Source organism: Oncorhynchus gorbuscha, linkage group LG19 (assembly GCF_021184085.1).
Source record: "Oncorhynchus gorbuscha isolate QuinsamMale2020 ecotype Even-year linkage group LG19, OgorEven_v1.0, whole genome shotgun sequence".
Lineage (NCBI taxonomy): Eukaryota > Metazoa > Chordata > Actinopteri > Salmoniformes > Salmonidae > Oncorhynchus > Oncorhynchus gorbuscha.
In genome coordinates this window covers 49,763,360-49,785,649 of record NC_060191.1, presented here as the reverse complement: position 1 = coordinate 49,785,649, position 22,290 = coordinate 49,763,360, and the positions used below count along the sequence as shown (strand labels likewise).

General features: G+C 42.0%; 1 protein-coding gene across 2 annotated transcripts in view; it reads left to right on the top strand.

Moving 5' to 3' along the window:
• The window catches only part of LOC124005285 (nectin-3-like protein), a 74,542-nt gene that overhangs the window by 32,245 nt on the left and 20,007 nt on the right, over nt 1-22,290 (top strand). The window contains exons 1-2 of one of the 2 annotated variants that reach the window (XM_046314403.1): nt 7,340-7,532; nt 13,909-14,256. In XM_046314403.1, the coding sequence (XP_046170359.1) occupies nt 7,388-7,532; nt 13,909-14,256 (493 nt within the window). In that variant the 5' untranslated portion in view covers nt 7,340-7,387. Of the gene's footprint in view, nt 1-7,339; nt 7,533-13,908; nt 14,257-22,290 lie in introns of those variants that run through there. The other variant, XM_046314404.1, reaches the window with a different exon arrangement.

The following is a 22,290-nucleotide window of genomic DNA, read 5'->3' as shown; positions in this document are numbered from 1 at the left end:
CCCATCCTGACACTCTGTACGCTAACACTATTGATTTCTATTTTCTGTTTAAGCGCTGATTTTTAATTAAATGTGGCAGGATGAGAGGGGCTGCGGTCAGGCGGGGTGCTCTGAAGGAGCAAGGAGAAAAGGACAGTGTCTTAAATGGCACCCTATTCTCTATAGTGCACTACTTTTGACCAGCGCCCTACTGCCCTGATCAATAGTAGTGAACTGTAAAGGGAATAGGGGGCCATTTGAGACGCATCCAAGGATCCTGGAGAGGACTGACTGGGAATGTTGTTCTGAAAGAGTCAGCGTACCCCTCTGAAAGGCCTGTCTTCCACAATGTGATCGTTTCTGCCGTGAATTAACTGGCTGAAATACCCTAACACCTTCTCCAAGTTACAATTCATGGAAGAAAGGAGGCAGATTACAGTTAGTGTTGGGCTAAATGGCCTTTTCACATTGCACAAATATGACCCGAGATAAAGACATGGTCATAAAAGCAGCAATAGAAACACAGGGCTGACATGAACCCTTTTCCACTTGTGTGGAAAATAATAATATAGATTTAAGTTGTCCAAATGGACAAGTAAAAACAAATCACACAAAAATCCCTATCAAACCATTCGGCTACTCCGATCATAATTGGATCAGTGTCCTCTGGATGCAATGTGTTGCACATTGTTCTCCCAATCTCTGCAGAGCGCATCGGAGTATAATTATTGTAGGCCTGCATTGACAGGCATGAGCGGTCTTTCAATCATGCAGTTGCAAGATGGATTATTTAGATCAAAGTGAGCTGCGTGTGCACATTTGTTGATATTCATTCCTAGTTCGTGAGTTACTTTCCTAGTTAAAGCTCATCCTGGGGAATAAAAGCAATAGCGTGTGCATCACCTGTGTGTGCCATTGTGCCGTTGCCAGAGGAGAGAGTGAGTAAGAGAGACATAACTATACCGAACAAAAATATAAACGCAACAATTTCAACGAGTTTACTGAGTTACAGTTCATATAAGGAAATCAGTCAATTTAAGTCAATTCACTAGGCCCTAATCTATAGATTTCACAACTGGGCAGACATGGGTGGGCCTGGGAGGGCCTAGACCCACCAACTTGGGGTCCAAGACCAGCCAATCAGAATTAGTTTTTCCGCACCACACTAGAGTCCATTAGTGTGGTTAATTTTTTATGGTCCATTATTCTGCAGATATCTGTTTGAGACAGGAGTGGCCAAGTGTGGTGCGGTAGTGTTGCAGGACTTGACAGTAACTTTTTTTCTTTGGACAAGTAGAACAGATGTTTTACTTGTCTGAATACTCAAGTCACTTGTTCTCCCCAAAAAGTAAAGGTCTGTAACACCATGGGCCAAAAAAGGTGACTGAAAATTGTGTTGTATGACTCTTCACAAAATAACATTCCTTATTATCACTGGTATTGACAATGGAAGGCTACTTGTCTCCAATCCCATGTATTATACAGTGTATCCTGCCGTTGTGACCTTGAGCAAGGAATGCACTGAACCCCACAAAAATTTAAATACTGAACTGATAGGCTACTGTATAAAACACATGTGGTCCATCAACCCTGCATCTGGAGAGCTACTGGGTGTGCAGGCTTTTGATCAAACCATGCTTAGAAACACCAGTCAGCTTATCAAGGTCCTGTTGAGCAGCTGATTTTTTTTTACATTGTGGTGTGTTCAAGCAGGGCTGGAGCAAAAGCCTGCATTCCCAGTAGCTCTCCTGGAATATCATGGAGGATGGTTGGCCACCCTGCAACATTACAATTACAACCAAATATTGTTCATGTCTTTGAAATAATTCCCTCATTCAATGAACCAGGGATCAAATGGCAAGGCAGCTAACTAAGATGTTTATCTATTTGTAAGGTAAAAAATATTCAGTGTTCAGGGGAGACTTGTCAATTAGGCTTTTCTAAGAATATAAACTTTGTCAGAATTACATGGTCAGTATTCAATAGAGGAGAATTGTATCCAATTTTGATCGCTTGAGAGAGTGTTTCACATCCGGTGTATGCATCATTGGTTTCATCAACTGTGCACCCGTATCAACGGCGTGTTGGCCATTTGTTGTTATATACGTGTGCCGGTGGAAAGTTATTTCAGGACATTGGAAATGACAATACATGCAAATAGCTATACTGAACAAAAATATAAACGCAACATGTAAGTGTTAGTCCCATGTTTCATGAGATCCCAGAAATGAAAGATAAAATATCCCAGAAATGTTCTGAATGCAGAAAAAGCTTATTTCTCTCCAATTTTGTGCACACATTTGTTTACATCCCTGTTAGTGAGCATTTCTTCTTTGCCAAGATAATCCTTCCACCTGACAGGTGTGGCATATCAGGAAGCTGGTTAAACAGCATGATCATCACACAGGTGCACCTTGTGCTAGGGACAATAAAAGTCCACAGTTTTGTCACACAATGCCACAGATGTTGAGGGAGCATTTTGAGGGAGCGTGCAATTCTGATTCTGACTGCTGGAATGTCCACCAGAGCTGTTGTCAAAGAATTTCATGATAATTTCTCTACCATAAGCCGCCTCCAATATCGTTTAATAGAATTTGGCAGTACGTCCAACCGGCCTCACAACCGCAGTGTAACCACGCCAGCCCAGGACCTCCACATCCGACTTCTTCATCTGCGGTATCGTCTGAAACCAGCTACCCGGACAGCGGTTGAAACTGAGGAGTATTTCTTTCTGTAATAAAGCCAGGATTGGTTGTCTGTACAGGTCCCATTTTTCCCCTGTGCTTCCTACTAGTGTTTTTTTTCTACTCCGTTCTTCTCCCCTCTGCTCCGTGTACACAGGCTGCTCTTCCTTCAGAAAAGCATGCAACACAACTTCCCTGATTCACCTTCGCTTGTAAATGTTCGCACTGACCGAAAATAACATTGGTAGCTACTAGATATGCTTGTATAACTTTATGAGCTGGATTTGCCTGTCTTTGCAAATAGTTTGTTAGTGTTCGCTCGTTAGCATTTATCTAACAGTGTCTATGTGATTACGTTATCGTTTTGTTCACATTCTGTTCCTATGGGTTTTTCTTGTGTTTTTATTGGCCCCTTGTATGCTAATACCATAAATCTGGTAATACCGTAAATTCCGGGATAAGAGAAGGACGGTATACCAGTATGAAAATCTGGATACCAGCCCACCATTGAGAGCCATTTGTCTGGTACTTTTAGTTTTTCAAACTAGAGTCCACTAAATTCAGTCAGAGACCTAGGCCTAGCTAGCTACAGATTTCTGTTTTTTAATCTTTTATGGTCCATTATTCGGCAGATATCACTTTGAGACGGGAGTGGCCAAGTGTGGTGCGGTAGTGATACAGGGCTTGACAAGTGTACAGACAACCAATCCAGAGCTCTTTGACTTCTGGCAGAAAGCCATTATAAGTTACAACGGGTGGGTCTAATCCTGGACACTGATTGGTTAAAACCATATTCCAGCTGGTGTCTATTCCACCAGATACCACCAGTTAAATCTATGACATTGAAATGCCTATTTACTCTATTCCATTTTACTGCACAATCCACTGTCTCATCAGCCCAGCCAGACAATTTATAATCTTGATCTCCACTGTAAAAAGCATCTAGACATTATCTCCAATTTCCTTTAGACTAGCAATTGGTTTTCAATAGCGGAGATATATTATAAAACTTGCGGTCTGTCTCTCTGACATTTCAACATGGTTTCAATGTTGAAATTCGATCTCCAGCTGTCCCATAGTAGCGAGTAGGGGTCGGAACGAGACAGACAGGCAGCTTTTCTCAGCCAGTCAAAATCATTAATCAGCATAATTTGTATGGATATATACAACAAAAAAATCTATAGAAAACAGATAAAATGAAACAAAAGCTCCTGAACAATAGTGTCCTGACGAGAGAGCATATTTTCTATGCCAGGTGAAATCGTGCATCATTAACTCATTCTTATGAATGTATCCAAATAAATGTCACTAGAAAACAGCTTAAACAAATGCAGCTACTTTGCTGTTATTCTGGCTGCACTGTTTGACATGACTGTAAGTTAGCCGTAGTTGGCTAGTTATCAAGGAAGGGATATGAATGTTGCCAGCCAGAATGGCAATAGGACATTTAGAACGAATGACTGGGTCGTGTCCATAGATACAGAACAAAAATACTTAACGACTGGGTTGTGTCTCTGGCATCCGAACCGATAGAACGAGCGACCAGACTGCTTGTGTAGCAACCATAGATTTGTGTCAGGATTATATCTCGTGGAAGGATGAATTAGTATGAATAAATTAATCAAAATTAAGTTTTTAATATCTTTTTTAAATATAATTATTTGAATATGTTGATAACCTGTTGTATCTCATGGCAATCACTTAAATATCTCATGGCAAACATTTAGTAGTGAATTGCATACAAGTGTAACTTCATCACTTCGTGTGCTGCACACCAGAGGCACTCCAATAGATTTAGAATGCCATAGACTCACCAGCTCCCGCCGTCTCCTGTTGTGCTATTTACAAACAAACACGTGGCTGGCTCAACTGTTCTGGAGAACTACGGTAAGCTTCATAATGTGAAATTCAGAATGCAATCGGCTTTATCTCTAACGTATTGCACAAGTTAATTTAAAAAGGAGCTACAAATAATCACATTTATTGAAAAACATCAGATAAATAGTTTTGACTGAAATCATCCGTGGCCTTTTCCAAATACCCCATTATACTGTATATGCGCGGTATACTGCCCAAGCCTACTCAATGACCATTGAGTCTCCTGAGTGTGCAATTTTTTTAGAGGCAAAGATTACAAAGAGAGCCGATGACAGTAAACCACCCTTAGAGATAAGTGATTATCTCCCACGTTTCTGCCTCTCATTCCATGGAGAGATTTGAGGGTGGTGGAAACTGGAAACATCAGTTGAAGGTTTTACCGAAAGCAAGTCAGCCGTTTAAGCAGATTCTAAGTGTAGATGATCAACGGGAACAGTTTGCTTCACATTCATGCCCTTGACTACAGTGCACTGATGTCACCATCTTAGAATGTGCATCCTTCTACCTTTCCAACAGTAGGTTAATTGTTTGTTTAAACAGATGTTGTTCTGTATTGTCCCATTTCCTTCCTTTCCCAAGTTTGTGGAAACAAATGATTTACCTTCACATCAATAAATAATTGTGACTCTTTGTAACCACCTGGTGTTTCAGCACTAGGCCTAGTGTAGAAAAATTATAGGAAAATTATAGAATGACGGAAACAAGATAAAGGGGGAATTGGATGGTATTTGAAAAAGCTGGCACAGTGGTAACTGTTACACAACGGTCTGCCAATTAGGTACTCTAAGAATTGAGTGAGTATACAGGAAATGGATGTAAGCTTCTCAGAGCTAGTGATTAATCGTGAGAGCTCTGTGCCTTGGTTAATAACTCACTGCTAGACAGATGGTGTCCGGTTGTAAAAGTTATTTATTTGCCAGTAGAGCATTCTCAGTTCTCACATTCTTTGTCTGAATTAATTAATTAATTGGTCTCTCTGTCATTTGAACTAACCTATTGAAAACTACTTTTTTTTTTAACGAGTGGGCCTTCTGTAAACTGTGTTGCGTTTCATCATACCCTCACAGGTTAATGTAAGTGAAGGGAGCGCCCAACTTGAGTACTCCCCTACCCTGCTGTCCCTCTGATTCTCTCCACTCAACTCTCAGGGAGTGTGAAGTGTGTGTGTGCATACCGATTTTTGGGAGGACAAATTCAATCAGGACCGTAGAGCAGCTCAGCTCAATGGCTGCTAATTGTTGTTCTTAAATCGATTACCTTCTCCATGTGTCAGTCTCTATTGGCGTGTGTCATTCATCAGTAATGTGAGGACATGTCTCCCAAAGCAAACAATGTGTGGGTAGACAGAATTAGAAATTAAAATACTTGAATGGACATGAACCTCCTTATGATGGGATAAAGGTTAGCCATTGTGGTCAGGGAGTTGGTCAACCATGACTTGCCAGTGCTGTGATAAGATATTGTGTAAAATATGTATCTGTCCTATACTTTGTTTGTTAGCCAGTTTTAGAGGAATGATTTTTTTGTAACTGCCAATATCCCAACATTCCATTCAAACAATGCGTTCAATCCACAGCCATACACTGGCTGAAATAAGTTGATAGGACTTAACCTTTGCCCAGCAGAGCTCAGCGACGTCTGGTCCATCTCCAGTGGGAATGTCCGAACGGAACTACGGACCCCCAGTACCCTCCACACCATAGACAAGTTGTAAATGCCAATTTCTCCGTGACCAATATGGCTGCCATTTTTCCCCCATTCTGGAACTTTGACGGTTTATGACAAACTCCTCTAGTAATTTTATAGGATATATATGGGGGTAGGCCTACTGTATATGAAGGAAGAGGCTTATTTTACTTTAATACACATGACATGAATTATCTTTATCTTACTGTTCCCCATTTTAGACTTGTTCTCCATAAAATTGGAATGAGTGGAACGTTCAAGTGATTCTATTTCTATGGTGTTTGCACTTTGTCTTCATGATTTTGGAACAGGCAAAACTGGCCTACCTTTGTCCGGATTGCATGATGGCAACCAGGTTAGACTTGGAAGGTAGTGCTCTGCCACTGATTCTCCTTTTAAGGGCTCACCCCTCCACACTCTTGCAGAGCATGTACCACCAGCTGGAAGCTGTCTAACCTGTTATCGCATCATAAAATGTATGCAGGCATGTTCTAACGTCAAACTGGTAAACATCAACATTTTCTTCCTGTACTGCTATACTCATCATCACAAGGGTTCTAAATACAAACCGTATTGTATGATTTAACAACACAAGTTGTAATTCTGACATTGCCATTTAGCCTAGCCAGTGTGTGTTCGTGTGCGATGATCTATCTATGTCTGACCGGTTTTATTTGGGGTGTCTGTTTTTGACCCCACCTCTAATGCTGACTCACTGATGTGTTGGCCAAGCTCTCACTGTTATTGTCTTCCCTGCCTGTGACTCCATGCACAGCCATGACCTTGTTCTCCTCTACTCTGACTCACTGCCTGACTGCCTGGCCAAAGCCACATCTCTGTTGCCCCCTCTTTTCAAATCTTAACCCAACTCTTCCATTATTTCCTTTTGTATAGCCTTTCCGTTGTATTGTCTAATCACCAATTCTGTCCTTCACCCCGCTCTCACTCTTCCTCTCTCACTCATCCTCTCTCACTCTTGCTCTCTCACTCTTTCTTTATTCTTTATTTCTTTATCCTCACATTACACATTAGTTCCCTATAGTTTTTGTTCTAAACTCACTCCCACCTGCACAGATTTAATTTGTCTGCATACCTCAACTGTGAGGTCATTAGATCTAGTTCTGTCCTGTGTGAGTGTTACTTCACATGCTAATCAATTCATGGAGTTTACCCACATCTACGTGGTGTGTTTATCCCATTGCTCATGTTTGTACTGCAGCTTTGGGTCTCTGTCTCTGTGCCGAGTCTCTCTTGCTTCCTCCAGACCAGACTGTGGAGAGAAGAGGACAACAACCCAGGGAACATGTAGGTTCTTTGGGGAAAATCAGGGCCAAGGCTGGGTCAGCTCTGTGTGGGTGGGGGATTTTGGCTCGTCAAGTGGCCCGTGTGGAATGTTTAAGCTGGTTGCCAAGCAAACTGGTTTTGATTTACCACTACAGCGATCAGAGCAGCTTGTCACAATTAGTGGCGTCAGGAGGGAGAGAAACAAACAGAAAGTGTACTTCAAAGGGCCAGCATAGCATATCCTTTTCATGAGTTCATTCCTACCCTGCCTGATGGTTTCTCAGGTTTTCCATCCATATAGGGGCCTAATATCAATTTTAGTTCTGCTTCCTCTCTTTGTAATATCCTGTCTTTAGTAGGCTTAGGCTATTCTCTGAGAGAGTCCTCATATGTTAGTAGTCATAACATTCATCAATTGATTGTTTGGCCTCTTTCCCTTAGTCATCTTGTTCATTTGATGCCAGGACTACTACCATGCATGAAGGCTTCAATGCTTCCCCTAGTCTTTTTCTTTGGTCGTGCTAATTCAGGGCTGTAAACTCCAAAACATTCCATTGAAACCAATAGACTCTGCATAATTTAGGCGGGGGGCAAGAGAGCTAGGTGATTATTAGGGATGCACGATATATCGGTGAACATATCGGAATCGACCAATATTAGCTAAAAATGCCAACATCGGTATCGACCGATGTCTAGTTTAATGTCGGTGTGCAACCGATGTCAAAGCCGACGTGCATACCTATATAATGTAGTTACATGATGTAATGACACCATGTAAAATGTTACACTACACGTGTAACACAGCATTTCTAACTTAGCCCACAATGTCTGCTGTGTGGATCGAGTAGTCAACAAGTCGAGCAGTCATTTGAAAGAGTAAGAACATTTCAGCGAGACAAAGGTGAAATCCATTAACGCCAGGATAATGGAATTCATTGCCCATGACAATCAACCGTTCTCTGTCTTGGGTGATGTTGGCTTTCGCTGTCTGGTCGAGCACCAGTACACAATACCAAGTGTGCTATTTTTCAGATGTTGCCCTACCGGAGTTACACAGTAATAGCGTCACTGCTATTAGTTTCACGACATACATACTATGGCACGCCGTTTGGGTCTTTGCGTGTCAAACAATATACAGTATCACTGTCAAAGCTGTACTAAAAAGTCTGCAAACAAGTAAACACCGGACACGAACGATGTGTTTTCAATACCACATTGGTAATAAAGCATAATTTGTTCGGCTGCAATTTCTGGGGTAGCTAGCTTTAGCTTGGTACCTAGCTAGCACTAATACAACCAGCCTGAAAACAATGACCAGTAGAAACTGCAGTCATTTTCATTATTTTTAGCAATGATTTAGGAATCCTTGTGAGTAAGTATGAGCTAGGTTGCCACTTGTTGTTCGCCAATTGAAAATTAACTTCAGTTCATGAAAGTAAATAGCTATCCAGCTACTTAACTCTGTTGCCCAAAGCTAACGTTATAAGCAGCCAGCTAGTTTCATCTGGCTAGTGATGCTCGACCAGACCGGGTTATGTGTTGTGAAACTAGTCACAATAAAGATTAGGCACAATAGTGGAATTTGCGGTTTGCCTTGAAAATAAAAGTATGTCATTGACAGTGATGCAAATTAATACAAATTGTGGAATTATGCCATACTTTTATTTTGAAGGCTAACCACAAAGTCCACTGTTGTGGCTAATCCTTATTGTGGCTAGCTTCACATAAATGGGTCCAACCACCATTAATCAAATAAGAACCGTCTTATAAATTAGGGTTATTTTAGATGACGACACCTAGCTATATAGCTAACTATATAGCTACTGAAACAGATTATCGTTTTGCTATGTGTTGGGGAAGAACATTGTTTGCATCCATGAGCTAGCTAGCTGTCAAATAGTGTTAAATGGTATATTTTTTGACACGCAAAGACCCAAACGGCTTTCCTTAGAAATCCTGTTTGAGAATGAAACAACTGAAAGAATGAACAATGAAACAACACAGAAAGTAAGTGAAAGAAATAGGTTTTGATTATGTTTTACTGGTAATGGGGACATACGTAAATACCGGCAGAATCATTTTTTGGTGTGTGTCTGTATGTGTGTGTAACCTTTATTTAACTTGGCAAGTCAGTTAAGAACTAATTTTTATTTACAATGACGGCCTACCCCGGATGATGCTGGTCCAATAATGCGCCGCCCAATGGGACTCCCAATCACGGCCGGATGTGATGTAGCCTGGATTCGAACCAGGGACTGCAGTGGCGCCTATGCACTGAGATGCAGTGCCTTAGACCACTGCGTGTGTGTGTGTGTTAACGATTTAACTGTACTAGAATGGCCGCTAAAATGTTAAATATCGGTATCATTTTTTGGGGGCAAGGAAGATATCGATATCGGCCAAAAATATCATATCGGAACATCCCTAGTGATTATCCTCTGTTGTTTAAGGTAGGAAGAGAATAATCAAAATGAGTGAAGTGCAGAATGCGTTAAAATATCAGCTGTAAGTAAGGCATAAAAACTAGGACTAGAAATTAAGAGAATGGCTTTGTTTTAGTGAGATCTGAAATGAAAGTAGCCTACTTCTCCTAGAATAGAACAGTGAACAGATTGTGCCTTCATAGAGAGAGATGCAGTGGATTGGACAGAGACAATGGATGCGTTCCCCAATGGCACCCTATTCCTTTTATAGTGCCACTAAGGCCCTGGTCAAAAGTAGCGCACTACATAGGGCATAGGGTGCCATTTGGGATACAACTCATCTTGCAGCCTACAGTGCCTCCACTCCTGTCTGGTCCGCAGGGTTGTCTGTGTTTTAAAGGCTCTCTCCCTCCCTGGTGGAACAGCATGCCTTGTTTTGTTTAACGCCCTGTTCCCATTTACTTACCTCCAGTTTTTTCCCAGATTCTATTTCATTGTTGGATTATTTGTATTGATTGCGGGCCTAGAGCTGTTCTATAATACTTTTAACCAGGGCCCATAGGGCTCTTGTCAAAAACTAAATTAGTGCATTATAAACAGGGTAAGGTGCCATTTGGGATACAGCCTAGCCGGCCACACTCTCCTGGCTGTAGTATTGGTGTCCCAGGCAGAAGCCATCTGTCTCCTCTCCTGTGGTGGCGGGGGTGGGAGGAGGGGGGTGGGTGCAGCACTAAACTCTCCCCTCCCTCCCAAATGCAGTTCTGTAAAACAAACATAGATGGAGTCTAGTTTTCCTGTGTGCTTTGACAGACCTAGACCCAGAGGCTGAAACGGAAAGACACACTGCCTTGATGCTTGCTTGGACTGCGGGGGCGTCCCAAATGTAACCTTTTTTCCTACAATAGTGCACTACTTTTCACCGAGACCCATTGGGCTCTGGTCAAAAGTAGTGCACTATATTGAATTGTGTACCATTTTGGAGGCAGTCCCAGATGCAGATAGAGACACTGACTGTCTCGCTGGTTGCTTGTTGTAGTAGCCTAGCTATGTATGTAGGAATGGTGGCACTGTGTGGCAGGTACAGTATGTGGGGCATGCTGCTAGCCTAGCAGAGCGTAGTGGCCCAGTCAGTCTGAGACGTGTGTCATGCATGTGCCTGGATCAACATGCCTGTCACACATGCCAAGCATGTTAGGGTACTCACTCTCCTACTACTGCTGCACAGAAAGAGCTGTATGTTTGGATGCGTTTCTTTTTATTACCCTCCTGTCCTCCTGTCTGTTTTGACTGATGTACTGTATTCCCATGTTACAGTAGCTTGTGTTTTCATGGTTATGTATTGCTCCTGCTCCTGTGTGTGTGTGTGTGCGTGCGTGCGTTCGACATTGTTATGGTAGGTAAGGCCAGTAGAAGCACTTGGTGGTCCGGGTCCGGTTTTCATGGTTATGTATTGCTCCTGCTCCTGTGTGTGTGTGTGTGTGTGCGTGTGTGTGACATAGTTATGGTAGGTTGGCCAGTAGAAGCACTTCGTGGTCCGGGTGCGTTGGTCCCAGGGATGGTCAAAGTGCAGGAGCAGCTGTTGTCCCGGCTCAGTGTTCTGAGTGGACTGGAGACTGGCTGCGTAGCTTACACTGACCCTGGCACTCAACTACACCAATACACACAGAGGATACTGTGACATCACAGCAAAATGACGCTAAACAAACACAGCACAACACAACTCATTGTGGTACAACACACACACACAACTATTTGGCCATGGAAAGCTCTTACAACCCCCCCCCCCCCCCCCCCCCACACACACACACACACACCAGCTAGGCTTGCAATATGATTCACAAATTCACATTTGCTCCCGGGTGGCGCAGCGGGCTAAGGCACTGCATATCAGTGCAAGAGGCATCACTGCAGTCCCTGATTCGAATCCAGGCTGCATCACATGATTGGGAGTACAATTGGGCCGCCAGCGTCGTCTGGGTTTGGCCGGGGTAGGCCGTCATTGTAAATACGAATTTGTTCTTAACTGACTTGCCTAGTTAAATAAAGTAAAGGTAAGAAAATATCCTCTAAACAAAATGCCTGAATAAATTTAAAATAACATTTGTCACATGCCGAATACAACAGGTGTCGATCTTACAGTGAAATGCGTACTTTCAAGCCCTTAACCAACAATGCAGTTTTAAGAAAATACCCCCCAAAAAGTAAGAGATAAGAATAACAAATAATCATACACACATGCACAGATTGCTCGCACATTCACCCTCAGTTTTTATAGTGGAAAGATATCACGTGTGTGTGCGTCTGCATGTACATGATCCCTGAAATTGCGGGAGAAGGAGAGCCTATATTCCCTCTTAGCCAGGATAGCATAGCTGTGGTTTACCACTCATATTCATGCCAAGGATCCCAAAGTACCAGCCACTTTTATTAGGTTACTCCACACACATTTGTAGGTGGAAATTTAGATCTCCCAAATATAACTTTTTAAATTGTGTTAAGAAAACTTAGACCTTACACTGAATGTTTTGAATGGCATTCAGTTCATGTAAAAACATCAAGGCTAGTGCAAGATTTACAATGAGGGGTGCCCCCAACAATTCAATCCAGACGACAGAGTTGTAAAAGTTCATATAAACTTAATGTTTAAATATATATGTGGGTATCAATAACTCATTGGTGTTATTATGTTTAGAGACATTTGACGGGTCTTTTCCTTTTTGGAATAGATTTTGCCCATGATTCTAGATATAGGACTAACCAGTAATTTAACATTTATTTCAAATTCATATTCCCTCATTAAGTTGTAGGCTAGTGATTCATTCAGATTTTGCTGCCTGTGGTGTTTCTAAATGTTACATTAGGCATGTGTTGCTCAATTATTTTTAAATGGTTAGATTAGCTAGTTATTGCAAACATTCAGCACGAAGTGTTAGTCCTATCTAGTAAGAAGTAGGCCTGCTGTAGGGCAGGAGGCGCCTACCGGTATCTCATGTTTCTGTAACTTGATGTACAAGTACACCCCCTAGACAGACTAGTGTCTTATCTACTATAAATCAAATAAGCCTAGTAGAAAACAAAAAGTAGAGGGACACAATACTGTTGAATCATGTCGGGCTTCATTGCCTCATTTCTGTCCATTGAAGCGGCTGATTCCCACTGTTGACAGCATTGTGCCATAATCATGTGCTCATCCTCTCTCCATTGGCTTTCTGCACCTTTACTCAATCACAGCATCCAAACCAGCCAGCCAGCCCCCATGTAAATCCCACGTTTACATGTTACAGCAAGCTGAAAATAACTTCCAAATAAATATGTGGTGTGCATTAGACACAGATGAAAGGGACTTTCAAAAACAGGGAAAAAAATGTTGAATTGCTTGTTATGTTTAATCTCCTTCCATAAAAGTTATTTTTTCTTGTTAATGCTTTGACGTTATACGGCAAGGTGCTCTAACAATTAGCAGCAGGGACAGTGAGAACGTTATGTGGTGAACAGGGAGGCTGAATATGTGTTGTTCACACACTGAGGGGTTCCAGACCCTGACATCTTTCCCTGATGAACCCCCTAAAAAGCTTAAATCCCAGCCCTTACTAAACTGTTGAAATACCATCTTAATATCACAAACATACAGCACAACTAGTTGTTCCAGAAAGAAGTCAGGTCAGCCCATTCCCATAGGAAGAGTAACATGAGAGGGAATTGACGTGATATAGTATGTTTCATAATGTAGGCAGATCTCATCAAGGCGGTTTGGTTTCTATGGTTTGGAAGGGGTGATTGTTTCTATATAAAAGCATGAAAGAGGAATAAAAAAGTGTAATAAAAGTTGAAAATAAGTAAGACTATGCTGTTCTCCTTTTTGACTGATTTACAGTCTTTCTTTTTATGACTGTTCTCAACAACATGGATCTCTCCTGTAACCGTGTTTGTTTATATCTAGCTGACTGTGTCCCTCCCCTTCCCCCTGTCTATAGGTGTGAGTAGTAATGCGGTGCTGGTCCCAGAGAGGGTGAGTGCTGTGCTGGGGAAGAACATTACTCTGGGCTGCAGGGTGGAGGTGGGCACCAACCTCAGCCTCACCCAGAGCTCCTGGGAGCGTCGCCTGCCCTCAGGCACCATCACCCTGGCCGTCTTCAACCCCCAGTTTGGCATCTCCATCTCCCCAGACTACGCCAGGCGCCTGTCCTTCCTGAACCCCTCCGTGCACGATGCCACCATCGTCCTGGAAGGCGTGGGATTTCAGGACATTGGGTCTTACACGTGTAAAGTGGCGACTTTCCCGTTGGGAAACACGCAGGCATCCATCACCGTCAATATACTCGGTACGTGGAACTCTTTAGACTGTGTCGGCCCTGGTCAAAAGTGGTGCACTATAGAGGAAATAGGGGGACATTTTGGATGCAGCCCCAATGGACCCTGGTCAAAAGGAGTGCTCTAAATGGGGAATAGGGTGCCATTTGGGACAGAGACACTCTGCACCCACCATGAAGAATACAGCACCAGCTCCATTTTACCTGAATGTCCTTTCTCAGAAAATCTTCTCACTGTCCCATGAATAATCAGAGGTCAATTTAGACTTGTCCTTGATAAATATTCATACAGCTATTACTGTAGGAGCCAAATGCCTCATAGATTTACTGACTTAATATAAACAAATCCACACGTAAAGGTTCCAATTCGTCTGGAAACATTAAAGTAGCACCTTACTGAAAGTGGAAAGTGAACTTAAACATGCGTTCAGCATGTTTCCGCCACTATAATGGTTGATTGGATTGTGGACAGTGATGAAAGCTGCAGCCAGGCTTCATGTGTATCTCTCTTGAGACCAAAGTCCCAAATAGCACCCTATTCTCTATTTAGTTCACTGCTTTTGACTGGTGAAAGTAGGGCACAATATAGGGAGTAGGGTGAAATTTTGAGACTTTGATGACTAATGAGGGCTACATTAAGTACCGCTGTGACAGGACGCTGCCTGACTCGACTCAGTGTCTGGGCCTCCACAGCCTTCCATTAGCCCACATCTACCTTTACTCTGTTTGAGTCCCAAATGGCACCCTATTCTCTAGTGCACTCCTTTTGACCAGGACCCATGGGGAATAGTGTAATTTCTCTGGTGTCTGGGCTTTCACAGCCTTCCTTAACTGTGTTGTTGTTTATTGGGGGTGTTTTATTTGTTAACACTGTGAGTGGGTACTCTCCGCTTCTGAGAATAATCACTGTTATAAAAACCAAAAGCTCGTAGCAGTAAAAGAAAAAGCTTCCCTTTCTTACAACGTCTTTTAGGACTCTGACGGTTGTAAGAATAAGTAGTCTGGGACAGATATTAATCTAATAAGAGGAGTTCAGTCTACTTTCAGGTAATACACCCCCCCCCCCCCCCCTCTTTCTCTACCACCCCCCTTCCTCCTAACCACACAAAAGGCACAGGGTTACATTTTAATGGCCCCCACCTGAAAACAATGGAAAAGGAATAATACACCACCACCGAAACTCTGAAAATTAGAATGACCTTTTGTTTGGGATTTTTATTGCTGGCGAGGAAGTGAGAAACCTGTAGTTTTCTAAGAAACGGAGTTTCTACTAAGATTTCTAAGAGTTAACAAGACAACACTTAAAAAAGCTGTATTAATGAAGATGCCAACTGATGCTACTAGGCCTGACATTGCGGCAAACTCCACAGTCTGGCCCAGCTCCACTTTCACTTTCTGAGTTATTATTATATCATCAAACCATAAGCGTTCTTTTACTCCGGCCCAGATCTCTCTGCATAGCTCACTGATCACGGCATCAATCAATCAAATGTATTTATAAAGCCCATTTTACATCAGCCAATATCACAAAGTGCTATACAGAATGGCAGCCTTAAACCCCAAACAGCAAACAATGCAGATGTAGAAGCACACTGGCTAGGAAAAACTCCCTAGAAAGGCAGGAACCTAGGAAGAAACCTAGAGAGGAAGCAGGCTCTGAGGGGTGGCCAGTCGTCTTCTGGCTGTGCCGGGTGGAGATTATAACATTACATGGCCAAGATGTTCAAACGTTCACAGATGACCAGCAGCGTCAAATAATAATAATAACAGTGGGTGCAACAGGTCAGTAAATGTCAGTTGGCTTTTCATAGCCGATCATTCAGTTAGAGACAGCATGTGCAGTAGAAAGAGAGAGAGTCGAAAACAGCAAGGTAGCACGTCCGGTGAACAGGTCAGGGTTCCATAGCCGCAGGCAGAACAGTTGAAACTGGAGCAGCAGCACAACCAGGTGGACTGGGGACAGCAAGGAGTCATCAGGCCAGGTAATCCTGAGGCATGGTCCTAGGTAGGGCTCAGGTCCTCCGAGATGCATTTGATGTTGAGCAATAACATCTTCTCTTTTCAGCTGTCATAAAAGCTAAAGAGAACATAACCTTGCAGAAGTGCAGTGCCATTGCAAGACTTGTTCAGGGTCAAATTGTATTGTTTTATTGTTAGAAGTTGTTGCATTAGATATATAATATCCATATAGAATATCCATTCTCTAGGATTTACTTGGATCATCCAATGAGCCCCATAAATGCAGTGATTGGTGATCATTGTAATTATTTTAAAGTGTACTGATTGATTGATCTGTCAAAACTGTGGATTTAATGCATGGTTTGACTACTGGCCATACAGTTAAACTGTAGTCCTGGTTGGCTCGCTTTGTCAGTTGTGCTCATAGGGCTGGGCAATATGGCCAAAATATTATATCCCGTATTTAGAAGAAGAAAAAAATGGACAGTAGACCGGGAATTTTATATTTGGTATTTTTATGTTTTTTCAATAATAAACGTTACACATCTGCTTTGAGTAGTGCATGGTCATGAAATTTTGTCAGTCTGTAATTGTCAAGCAAATAACTGTTGGTCTCATGGTAATTGACCCGTTAATTAACATAAACACATTTAGGATCTCTTGTCTTCCACTCATAGCCTACAAGCCACCGATGTAGACCTTTGGAACATTTACATTTTAAAAAGTATAATAAATCCATATAATATAGACTACAGCATCACAATCAATCCATTATGTATTTTTGACAGGTCTAAAGAAACATGATATGAAGATAATCGTGTGTCCCCCCCCCCCCTGCATGCCGAAGCACCTCTCACTCACATGATCGGGTCTTTCTTACAGTTTACAAGTGAAGACGTACATATCGGGGACACGACTGCGCGCGTCTTTTAAATTTTTGTTTAAAAAAAATTCCCCCCTTTTTCTCCCCATTTTCGAGGTATCCAATTGTTAGTAGCTACTATCTTGTCTCATCGCTACAACTCCAGTACGGGCTCGGGAGAGACGAAGGTCGAAAGTCATGCGTCCTCCAATACACAACCCAACCAAGCCGTACTGCTTCTTAACACAGCGCGCATCCAACCCGGAAGCCAGCCGCACCAATGTGTCGGAGGAAACACCGTGCACCTGGCAACCTTGGTTAGCACACACTGCGCGCTACCCGCCACAGGAGTCGCTGGTGCGCGATGAGACAAGGATGCCCCTACCGGCCAAACCCTCCCTAATCCGGACGACGCTAGGCCAATTGTGCGTCGCCCCACAGACCTGGTCGCGGCCGGTTACGACAGAGCCTGGGCGCGAACCCAGAGTCTGGTGGCACAGCTTAACCACTGCGCCACCCGGGAGGCCTGACTGTACGCGTCTTAATCCAATTCTGAAATGCTTATTCAAGATATTGGAAGAACTGTCCACATTTACTTTTCGTCAGCCAACAAGATGAGTAGGCCTAACGAACAGCAAAAGCACTAGCCTATGTCAATCTACTATCCCCCATAGTACAAAAGTTGACCTATTCTGTGCAGAAATAAATATTCCAAACATAGTCTGGGACAGTTGTGGGATGCTATGGATCCCAAATTAATACAACCACTAGCATAAAAAAAACTGTTTTAAGCAGTGAGCCTGATGCAACAGATGAGAACGCTTAGCTTAGTGTTGATAAACTATTAGGATATTTATTCACATTATAATTGCAGCAATGTGCTCATGACTGTAGGCTATAAGCGTGAATTTTCCATTAGAAGGAAAACACAATTTTCACAAAGTGAACAGAAATGTGATTATGCATGTAATGCTTTTATTATAAAGGTGTATTTTCATGATGAAAATGATCTTTCCCAAACTTGAAACTCATGCGCTGCATATGTGTGCCAGTTAGGCTCTACACCCAATGTAAAGCGGATTAATATGCTTAATTTTAAGAATTTAGATGTGATATAAACCTTGTCAAAACATATAGGCCTATGGGCTAGGCTACATGAGGTGTGCGACTAGGATTTGGAAAAAGTCGCATTGAAAAATAATGTACTGTTTGACTTAAGCTGGTCATCATTCACAATTGATAATATATAATTCACAATTGATAGGCTAATATTGTCACCAATCACACTATTCTTGATTTCATTTTCTCTTTACATATACTAAATAATATATGTGTGAATTTAGTTTTGATTTAGAATGGACCATTATTATGCACAACACATACATTCTAAGTGATTGCAATGGACTTTTTCCATTCTGATTGTTTTATAACGTTCAATTCAACCCCCAATTTCTTTTTTGCATTTTCATATATTTTCTGCATTTCCTGCACTCATTTGAGATCATTTCCATACTGCCACGAAGGGCTGCACGATATGGGCTAACACTCTAGGCCTTATTTTTAACCAAATTCAAATTCATCTAAAGAATTAACGGACCAAGGCGCAGCGTGCATAGAGCTCCACATGTTTAATAAATGAAACTCACCAAAACCATACAGAACAAATGAAGCAGTGAAGTAAATGCAGTGCTCAACAGCAATTACACGAAAACAAGATCCCACAAAAAATCCAGTGGGAAAAGGCTGCCTAAATATGATCCCCAATCAGAGACAACGATAAACAGCTGCCTCTGATTGGGAACCATACCAGGCCAACATAGACATATAATAACCTAGATAACCCACCCTAGTCACACCCCGACCTAACCAACATAGAGAATAAAAGGTTCTCTATGGTCAGGGCATGACACAAATGTTGCAATTGCTATTTGACTTGCGATTTAGAGCAAAACCCTTGGGTGAACTGTTGTAGTCATGGAAATACAATGATTACAATAATTATATAGTTATAATCTAATAGTGGGCACTTTGTCATGTCAAACAACACTGTATTCGATGTATAAAAATGCCAGGGAGGAGTTATTGTGACAGGGTAGGAACAAAAGTGTTTAGAAGCGTTTCCTAGGGGACCCTATAATCTTTGGCTACATTGAACATTTTCTCTTAGCTACTTCATGCAGCCCAAAGCAGGTGGTAAACTCCATCTAATGCAAAATAAATTGGTAACAGCTATTTGATGTGGCTAACATATTCATATTCATTTGCATATTCCTCTTTGATTTAGATACTGTTACACAAACAACATGCTGATTTAGGTCTACACCATCACTAGTATTATCAGGCTGTATGTATGTATAGCTAATTACATTTGTTCTGACTCAGTACATTTATTAGCCAGCTAGCTCACTAGCGATTAGCATTAGAGGCTAACAAGATTTAGGCCCAACTTGCTAAAAAAAGACAAACTAGCTATTTGTAGATGTAAGAAACACAATCTAATAGTGTAATTATAGAACGCTAGTGGATTTATATGAGGAAGCATTGTGAAAACAGCATAGTTTTCATCATTGTTGCATATGCTGTATTGATTATGCAGACTGAACGAAGTGTCTGTCTCACATTTGAGGAACAATAAATGCACTCCTTGAGGGATGAGGCAAAGCTTGGTCTGTGTGGAAAGCGGCATGGGGAGAGAGAGCGGAGAGAGATGATTCAAGTAGCAAAGTAAACTATGAAAATTGATGTTACACACGGCGTATCAAATGCTGGTCATTTATGAACATTTGAACATCTTGGCCATGTTCTGTTATAATCTCCACCCGGCACAGCCAGAAGAGGACTGGCCACCCCACATAGCCTGGTTCCTCTCTAGGTTTCTTCCTAGGTTTTGGCCTTTCTAGGGAGTTTTTCCTAGCCACCGTGCTTCTACACCTGCATTGCTTGCTGTTTGGGGTTTTAGGCTGGGTTTCTGTACAGCACTTTGAGATATCAGCTGATGTACGAAGGGCTATATAAATACATTTGATTTGATTTGACATTTAACAAACCAAACATTCAAATAATTTTTATAGAAGGTAAAGTAAAAATCTGAACCAGTCCTTGCATCAATACCGGTATATCGTAAAATATGGTATACCGCCCAGCTCTAGGTGTTCATCAGAGCCTATAGGAGCCGGGCAATGGGACGGGGCCGACACGGCTCTCACTGCCTATTCTCTGGCTGTCTGACGTAAAGTCATTATCCTCTGCACTCAACAAGATAAATCTGACCCACATCCCTCCCCGACAGCCTCTCCAAATTAGCACGTCCGGGGCTTTGAACAAAACAAAGTCGTCTCTAACCAATCTGAGTATCAAAGCCAATGTCAATTTTTTAAACCACCGCTTTATCCACGTGTGTTCTGGCTCTAGCCCAACCCATTGGTTTCTGGACCAATCAAACTCCCCCAAATGTGTTCACATTCAGTGAAGGGTTTGGGAGGTCTCAGATCCAGATTCATTGCAGAGAAGAAACTAACGTCAGAGGGTGTGGCATAGCGTTTGGCTGAAGCACGGTGTCTGGGTAGCCAGGCAATAGATTCAGATGAGTAATGATGGAAAAGAAAGGCAGCCTGGCTGCTCCCTGAATCATACATTTAAACACTAGAGCCAATTTGTGAAGTGGAATAGCGCTTTCCAACCTCTTTCCCTCACCTTCCTGCACTATTGCAATTCCAGAAATACACAACATGCGTAGCATCAATTTAGCAAAATATTTAATTACACATTATCCAAACAGATTGTTGCATGCAAGCCTTTAGTCCTAGCGTATTTACTTCACACAAAGTCGCCATAAATTCAAAATGAACACATAATTGACACTACCGGACTGCACACGCAACAAAAATACAGGAAACACCTACAGTATAGACTATCCAAGAACGTGTCTCTTTGAGCAGTTATTGTGACTCTTCAGACAGTCACAAATTTGATAGGCCTATACACAATTCACTACATGGGTATCTCTGTCACAGATATGAAGTCAATTCAGAGAGGCATGAGGAAAATGTAGTCTTCTCCTGTCCTAGAGCCTAGGCTATTGAGGAACATGATAACGCTCCAAATTTATGAATGGCCTGTTTCGCAATTCACAACGTAATTGGCGATCAAAGATAGAGTAACTATCATTACTAAATATCATCAGTTTAATTTGCTCTTATTTGGAGAGAACTTTGTCATAGTGACCATATCTTGGTTTTAAACACTTTAAATGGGCACTTCCGATTTTTGCGCTATTTCCCGGGACTCTCGGGATAAATATACATTTTTCCCGGGTATTGAAGCTTAGTAGGAAATATGAATCCCTAGTGAAACCCCTACTGGCTGTCAGCGTTGACAGTTCGTGATTGTGAGAGGTGTCTAATATTTAGTATGTCTGTCGGTGCACTAGAACAGTTCAAGTTGTGCTTTGTGGAACAGGTCGAGTGCTATATCACAGCAGTCACTTTCCTTTCACGTGGATCTAAAGCACTGAATATCAGCACACATTAACAGCAACCCACCTCCCCAGCTCAGGACAGGACACCACACAATGAAACAGACACACAACAGCACTGAGTATTATGTCTGACATTGGTCTGTGTTAAACTGTTTTCCAGGTCATTATGAACCATATTAGCAAGCCATGAGTGGTAAGAGCAGTTTCAAAGTACAGCATTTACAACACAAAATCCATTGTTTTGGTTTAGGAGGAAGGAAATGGAGTTCAAACAGCTTCATGGAGATGCTCCAAAAGTCACTCTAATAGAGATGTCTTGGTCGATGCTGCACAATAATATTGCTTTCACAAACATCTCCAGCACAATAACAATACAAATAGTTGAGTTCCCTCCAAAGTGCTGCTATAGTATCAGATTGCTTGGCTCATCATTTTTTAATAGATATCTGTGAAATGCAGGGATTCAATCTGTGTCTGGCAGCAGTGTGTGTGTACCGTGGCCACTTCCTCCTGTCTGTCCACATCTCCGTCCCTGTTTTATGTTGCACATTATTTATTCATCTTCATATACAAAATATCAATACTCATTTTGTAATCTATTCTCCATTCTGTTTTGTTATCTCTCTGCATGCCCTTTTCTCTCTCTCGCTTGTTTTCTTTCTCTCCTTGTGTCTCACTGTCTCTCCTCTCCCTCTCTCGCTCAATTTTTGTTGTCTGTATGTATATCGCCAATGCTGCGAAATGAATT